Here is a 7,714-nt window from a genome sequence, read left to right on the forward strand (position 1 = left end):
CAAACCGCGTCTCTACTAAAAATTCAAAAATTAGCTGGGCATAGTGGCAGGTGCCTTTAATCCCAGCTCCTCAAGAAGCTGAGGCAGGAGAATCGCTTGAACCTGGGAGATGGAGGTTGCAGTGAGCCGAGATCACACCATTGCACACCAGCCTGGGCAACAGAGTAAGATTATGTCTCAAAAAAACAAAAAAGTGTTAAGAGGAATAAAATACCTACTCATTGTCCTATCACTGTTAAATTTTGTTACATTTTCTTTTGGAATTTTTTTTCTAACTCTGCATTTACTATTTCATAGTTTACATAATGCCATAGAGAACATACCTTATGTATTATAATAAAGAAATGAATTTTATACTTTGGTTTATTGTTACTCTTTTCCCTGTAGGTGAATTTCCAATCATCAGCCCAGGTCGGGTATATGAATATACAAGCTGTACCACATTCTCTACAACATCAGGATACATGGAAGGATATTATACCTTCCATTTTCTTTACTTTAAAGACAAGATCTTTAATGTTGCCATTCCCCGATTCCATATGGCATGCCCAACATTCAGGGTGTCTATAGCCCGATTGGTAAGTTAAATTTTCCTCTAGTGCTGATTTATATGACTTTGTAGAGTTAACACTACAGATAAGGCAGGCAAGTAGTTAGTTTATAAATAATGTCCCAGAGAACTCTAGAGATTTTGAGGAAGTATCTTGGGGTCATATGAATTGCTGAGAGAGATGGACAAGTAAGGTGCCATACTCTGTAACCAGAGAATTTCTGCTATCTGTTTTAAAGATTCAACTTCTTTTTCACTTTTCAGTGGCCTAAATGCTTTACATTATGAGAAATACCACATTAGACCAGTTAAAATCAGCTTTATTTTATTTCATTAAGACTGGGAAAACAACTTCCTACAGTGTTTTTGCTAAAACTTCCAATTTAATGTCAAATAAACAAATATTCTCTAACGGGGTTCATTATAAAGAGAATTTAATGTGTAGATGTGTACTTCTGGCAGCCTCTCTGGGGTCATTTCTTAAATCAACTAGGTATATTTTAAAAATCTCAGTTTTAGGGTTACCTTACGACAAGTGTAACAGTAACCCCAATCTTAGAGACTATAATGTGATTAAAGAAAATTATGAAGCTCCAGTTATACAATGGGGATAAAATATGAATTATATACCCAGAATACAATTGAGTTGTAGGTGTTGAATGTTTGGAAAATGCCTGCTAGCTCCTCGAATGACCCCAGTGGATGGGTCTAAAATAAGTTTTGGAAGAGAGACATGATATTAATATGACCCAGAGCAGCCACATTTTCAACTCCGGTTGGGAAAGAGAAGGATGATAATGAGACTTTGGGCCATTACATGTATGAAATATCTAGTGAAAAGAATCTACAGTGTACATTTGGAAGTGAAGATTTAGCTTTCTTCCAATGGAGGAATGCTAGAAACTGTATTTCCAGTACTGCGAATTTGTTACTTCGCATAACAGAATTCCTTTTTTGACCAGCCCAGTATCTGTATGAGTTTGGAATAATCTTATCCTTAAATGTTTGATAGGATTCATCAGTGAAGTTATCCGGGGCTAGAGTTCTCATTGTGGGAAAATTTTGAAATTTGAATTTAATTTCTTTAATATTCATATTTTCTATTTCTTCTTGTTTCAGTTTTGGTAATTTGTGCCTTTCAAGGAATTTGTCCATTTCATCTAAATGTTGAATTTATTGGCATAAAATTATTGACAGTATTCCCATGATATCCTTTTAATGGCTACAAAAGCCATAGTCACATGTCCTCTTTTGTTCTTAATATTGTTAATTTATATCTTCTCTTTTGTTCATTGCTTTAGCTAGGGGCTTATCATTTTTACTGATCGTTTGAAGGAGCAACTTTTGGTTTTACTGATTTTCTCTATTTGCTTATTTTCTATTGATTTTTGCAGTTATCTTTATTTCTTTCTACTTTGAATTTAATTTGCTTTTCTTCTAGCTTTTTTAAGGTAGAAGTTTATATTAGTAATTTTAGACCTTTTTTCTCTCTAAGCACTGTTTTAGCTGCATTTCATTTAGCTGCATTTTGATGTGTTTTCATGAACATGTTGTTCAAAATAGTGTTAGATTTCCCTTGTAATTTAATTTACTCTATGACTTTTCTAGAAATGTATTAATTTTCAAACATTTGGAGAGTTTTCAGTTATCTTTTGGCTATTGATTTCTAATTTTATTGTGGTTAGAGAATTTGCTCTGTATTTTCAATCCTTTTAAATGTTTTATGGCCCCAAATTATGGTTTATCTTGGTAAATGATCCTTGTATATTTGAAAATAATGTACATTCTGCTATTTGGGGGAATATTATTCTACATATGATAGATCAAATTGGTTGACAGTGATTTTCAAGTCTTCTGTATACTTGTAATTTTTTTTTTTTTGGTCTTTGTCCTATCAACTAGTGAGAGATGATTGTTGAAATCTCCAAATGTAATTATAGTTTTTGTTTCTCTTTTTAGTTCTGCCAGGTTTGCTTCATGTATTTCGAAGCTGTATAATTACATGCAAATATGCTGAGGATTATTTTGTATTTTTAATGACCTGATTCTTTCATCATTATGAAATCTCCCTCTTTATCACTGATAATATTCTTTGTCCTAAAGTTTAAAGAGCATTGAGGTTTGTTTTGGCAGGTAGTTGAGTTACTGTTGGGTCAACTTGATCCTTTGGAGTCTTGTTTGTTTTTAATGTTGGTTAGGGTGGGTGTAAAGTAGTCTTTATTTAAGGACAGTAGTTGCCAACTTTCAGTCTCATGACCCCCTGAAACTCTAAAAACTTACTGAGGGCTCTGAAGAATTCTTGCTTATGTGGATTGTATTAATACTTACCATATCAGGAATTAAAACTGAGAAAGTTTTACAATATTTACTTATTAGTTCCTTTTCAAATGACAATAATAAATCCATTACATATTCAGCTCTCTCTTAACTATGTTCTTTCTTACTAGTTTTCATTTCCTTCTAACCACAAATAAACATATAAAATCTTGACCTGCCTTGTGGAAAATGTTTTCTCTCAAGGATGAGAAATAAAATGAGAATTCTGGACTTATTTCTTATCAATATTAGACAATGATGGTTGTATTTGTTGACCTTTCCTGTTGAAATAATAGTTTTCTGATACGGAGACTTGTTCTGCTCCTTCTCCGTCCTCTACCAGTCTGATTAATTCGTAGGCTTAACAATTCCTTTTTCTTTCTCCTTGGAATGCCTCTTGGAAATATGCATTCGTTGGCCTGTGTCTTTTCTCGGTCTAGGTGGTGTATGTGTGTGGCTCGTTTGGGGCACTTGTAGAGGCTCTGGCTTCACATTTCCACTCCTCTCTGTGTGTGATTCTTTTCATATGCTGTTCGTGTGTGTACACTTTTTTCTGAGCAGTCTCTTTCTTTAGCCACATTGAGTTCTTTAACAGCTTTTCTGTTTTCTTCTTCATTAAGATAATTAATGATCATACTACTCAGATACCACATTTTAGAACTTCCCAAGCCTTTCCCTTTCCCACCTTTTGGACCTCCTAACTGAATTTCAAAGTCTTCATTCCTTAGATTAAAAAAAAAAAAAAAATCCAAAGATAAAAAGAATGTAATGTCTTATAAGTCATATCAGTGTATATGTTCTCTGTTATTGTTGTTGTTAGTGTTATAATAAATCCTAAGTGACACAATTCCTTTCTCCTATATTAATTCATTTGCTTGCTCAACTGCTATTTATTGAGTACTGTGATAAACAATATAATCAGTTCCCTGCCTTTGAATTTACATTCCAATTCAAAGAGACAAACTGTAACAATAAACCCTATGTACTAATGTTAAGTGGTAATAAGTGCTATGGAGAAACAGCAGAGTAAAAGGGATAAAGAATTTATTGTTAGGTTGTTCTAACATAAAGATGTGTCAGGAGAGGCCTTGGTGACATTTAAGCTGAAACGTGAAAGGAGCAGAGGGAATTAGGTGGATATGTGGGAGATGAGTGTTCGAAGCAAAGGAGCTGCATGTGTAGAGGCTCCGAAACAATAATGTGCTTGTGTGCTTGACCCAAGGAGGCCAGTGTAGCTGGAGTGCAGTGAACAGGAGGGGAGGGGCGGGGGATGAGATCAGAGGGTTAATGGGGTGGTGGATCATGTAACGCCATAAAGGCCTTGGTGGAAGGACTCTGGCTGACATCAAGCCAAAAGTTGCCCCATACTCTCCAGAATACCAAGTAGGTCCTGGCTATTCAGAATTCTGTTCAATGTAGCAACTCCTCCCATTGTGTCTTCAAATGTGTGAGAGAGAAGAACATTGACAGCAGAGTAAGCGAAGGCTTGATTAAAGATACTGCATGGGCAGAATTGATATTTCCAAGAGAGATTCAGATGTTGCACATTCAACATCACTACTGTTCTATTCTGAGAGCCTCCAACAAGTTAATTTAAAAGTAGAGGCTGTCATTTCCCTCCAACGTGGGTTGATTTTAGTGATGTACTTATAATGAATTGGCAAAGTGACACTGTGATTTCCTAGTTAGAAAAAGGTAATATGCCTTCAGCCTAGAGTTCTTTCTCTCTCCTGGGATATATGTCTTTGATGCCCTGAGCCACCATGTAAGAAGTGCAGTTACCATGAAGCTGTCATGCAGAAGAGACCATGTAGAGACATCACATAGAGATAGAGGGAGGCACCCAGGAGCCCCAGCTGTTTCAAACTCCAGATATTTGGATCATGCCACACGGATACCAGATGTGTGAATGAAGAAGCTCGTGAGATGAGTGAAATTCCAGCTACCGTCTGACTGCAACATCACCAGAGACCCCAACCGGGAACCACCCCATTGAATACTTCCCAAATACCAACCCACATGAATCATGAGAGATAAAAATGACTGTTGTTTCAAGCCACTAAAAAAATAAAAATATTTTTTAAAAAAGTATAGGCTACTGATGGTTGAATTGAAATGGTGTGTCTTTATAGTAGGAGCTCAATAAAAATCTCAGAACTCTTGTTGACAATGCATAAAAGTTACCAGTAGAGGTCATACTTGATTAATATTTTTATATCCTCTTTTCTGTAAGTATATAGATTAATAATTATTCAGTACATGAATATAAGTTCAGTAAAACTGTATCTTGGATTGTTACAGGTGGTCTGTTTGCTACCTTTATGAATTACCAACTACTGTATAAAAAATAAGTACTGCCTTAGTGAAATATTTACCATTAAAACCATACTGAGCGGGTCCAGGTGGCATGTACCTATAGTCCCAGCTACTCAGGTGGGAGAATTGCATGAGCCCAGGAGTTTGAGCCTATCCTGGACAAAATAGCAAGAACTCGTCTCTAAGAAAAGCTAAAAATAAATATTTTTTTAAAAAGATCTTCCATTAAACAATAACAACAAAAACCGCACTGAGCATTATGTAACACGAGATACAAAATCTACTCCAGAATCTTGCATCCGCTTGTGTGTTATGAGAGTACACTGTTCAAGTCTATGGAAATTCGTATTTGGCGTGTCTGGCTGTTTGAATTATAGATAAATGAGAATTTATATGAAATAACTGTTTAAAACTGATAGATGCTGTTATCAAAAGACTGTTTTCTCTTTCAAGGAAATGGGTCCTGATGAGTATGAAGAGATGGAAGAAGAAGAGGAGGAGGAAGAAGAGGAAGACGAGGATGATGATTCAGCAGATATGGATGAATCAGATGAAGAAGATGAAGAGGAGAGACGAAGGAGAGTCTTTGATGTTCCCATTCGCCGACGCCGCTGCTCACGCCTTTTTTAGCAAGCCTTCTGCTGATGGAAGCACTAGGATCATTCTAGGCTGTTAAATAGATTTCTCAATAATGTAAATAACTAAAGTGTTCTCTGCATATAGCAGGAAACTAGCATGAAATATTGTTCCAGGCCCTGGGTTCTATGTGACATTACATTAGGAATTGGATTGTTTGGGTTTGCTTTGTGTTTTTGAGGTAGAGGAGGAAATGGGAATCTTTTTCTCTTCCAGGAGTCAATGGAAGAATAGTTCTCTAGCTAAGGAACAGACATACCTTTGTTTTAAAATATTTTATATCAATCTAGAAATAAGGATTTAAAATAACCTGCACAAGGATAGAGAGAAACTATGTGACTGATTCTGGCAAAAGACTTCTTGCAGTTGTGAGTTATTTAGAAATGATCAGAATTTGTAATTAGGCTAATCCATTTAGTGATTCCTAATATTTTGTACTCACAGAGAACTAATTGAGTAAACAACTTGAACGCTAGTGGTTTGCCCTTAGACAATCTGTCTTTGAATTGAAAGTCTTTATTGCTAAGACCTTGACTTGAAATTTTTCATCACTACAACCTTGAATTTAATTTCAAGTCTTCAACATGATGACCTTTAAAGTCTTCAATACTATGCGCTTTATCATATTATTCACAGATGCATTTTTGAAATGTAGTGTGTAAAAGTATGTAGTGTGCTGTTTATTAACAAAAGATTGTTCACAACATCTTATGTAGTTTAAATTTGTAAATACTGCTTCTGTTTCATTTCTTCTTTATACACTTGACTGTCTTTGTGATAAGTGACATGAATTTTATGTTAGGATTAAGTATGTTTTCCTGAAACTTGGATTTTTTTTGTAATTATACAATTGAGAGTTAAGAATGAAATCCTTCGAGTGTTAAAAACTCACATTTTAAAAGCAAATTTTGATTCCAATCTTGTATTTTGTATACTTGCCTATTTTTCATAAACTAACATTAATCAGCCTTTGCTTTTAACATAGAAGATGGGATGGATTCTTGCTGACCTGCTGTGAGTATAGCAGGCCCATTCAAAGTCTTCTCCTGGCTTTGACTGTACCCTCTTGTGTGCTCTATCGTCCATTTCCCCCCAAGAACAGTTCCTTTGTAGAGAAAACTATAAGAAAAGGAAGTGGCATTCAAGGCTAAGCAGCTGCCATTAGGGACCATGAAGACAAACTTACCTTTTCATATTCACACATGTCGAAATGTTCTGAAATAGACTAAGTCATTTTTCCTGCTTACTTTTCATTTAATGGAGTATAACCAGGCTATCAAATACTATTATGGCTATCCTTTAAAAGAAAAATCGATTGTCTTTGTTTAGTTTGTTATAGCAAAATACCTTAGACTGAGTAATTTGTAAACAGTAGAGATTTATTGCTCACAGTTCTGGAGAGTGGGAAGTCCAAGATCAAGGCGTCAGCAAATTTGGTGTCTGGTAAGTGCTCACTCTCTGCTTCAAAGATGGCACCATCCTGCCATGTCTTTATGTGGTGGAAGGGGCAAACAAGTGTCCTCAGGCCTCTTTTATAAGGGCATTAATCCCTTTCATGAGGGCAGAGCCTAAAGGCCCTACCTCTTAATACCATTGCTTTAGGGATTAGATTTCAACAATATGGGGGAACACAAACATTCAGACCACAGCGTCAACCCACTTAAATTTTTTTCAAAACTGAATTGTCCCAATAAAGCAGTAATCAAAAACTAATAAATCTTGGTGATTAAAGCTGGCCCCAGAATCCCGTGCCAGTTTTTCCATTTTTCTCTTTTCTGGATGAGCTCTCTCTCCATTTCCAGAGTACTCATGATGCCCCAAATCTCCCAACTCTTGCTCCTCAGAAGGCTTTGATTTGCTTATACTCTCATTAGAATGTATATTCTCTTAGTATGA

General features: G+C 35.7%; 1 protein-coding gene across 2 annotated transcripts in view; it reads left to right on the forward strand.

The window, feature by feature from the left end:
* Positions 1 to 6,736, forward strand: part of FBXO3 (F-box protein 3) — a 35,950-nt gene extending 29,214 nt beyond the window's left edge. Inside the window, exons 10-11 of one of the 2 annotated variants that reach the window (XM_032283614.1) lie at positions 388 to 578; positions 5,636 to 6,736. In XM_032283614.1, the coding sequence (XP_032139505.1) occupies positions 388 to 578; positions 5,636 to 5,812 (368 nt within the window). In that variant the 3' untranslated portion in view covers positions 5,813 to 6,736. Of the gene's footprint in view, positions 1 to 387; positions 579 to 1,669; positions 3,714 to 5,635 lie in introns of those variants that run through there. The other variant, XM_032283615.1, reaches the window with a different exon arrangement.
* Positions 6,737 to 7,714: the final 978 nt, after the last annotated feature.

The sequence above is a fragment of the Sapajus apella genome, unplaced genomic scaffold (genome assembly GCF_009761245.1).
Source record: "Sapajus apella isolate SASKATOON/1434 unplaced genomic scaffold, GSC_monkey_1.0 scaffold14, whole genome shotgun sequence".
In the NCBI taxonomy this organism is placed as follows: domain Eukaryota; kingdom Metazoa; phylum Chordata; class Mammalia; order Primates; family Cebidae; genus Sapajus; species Sapajus apella.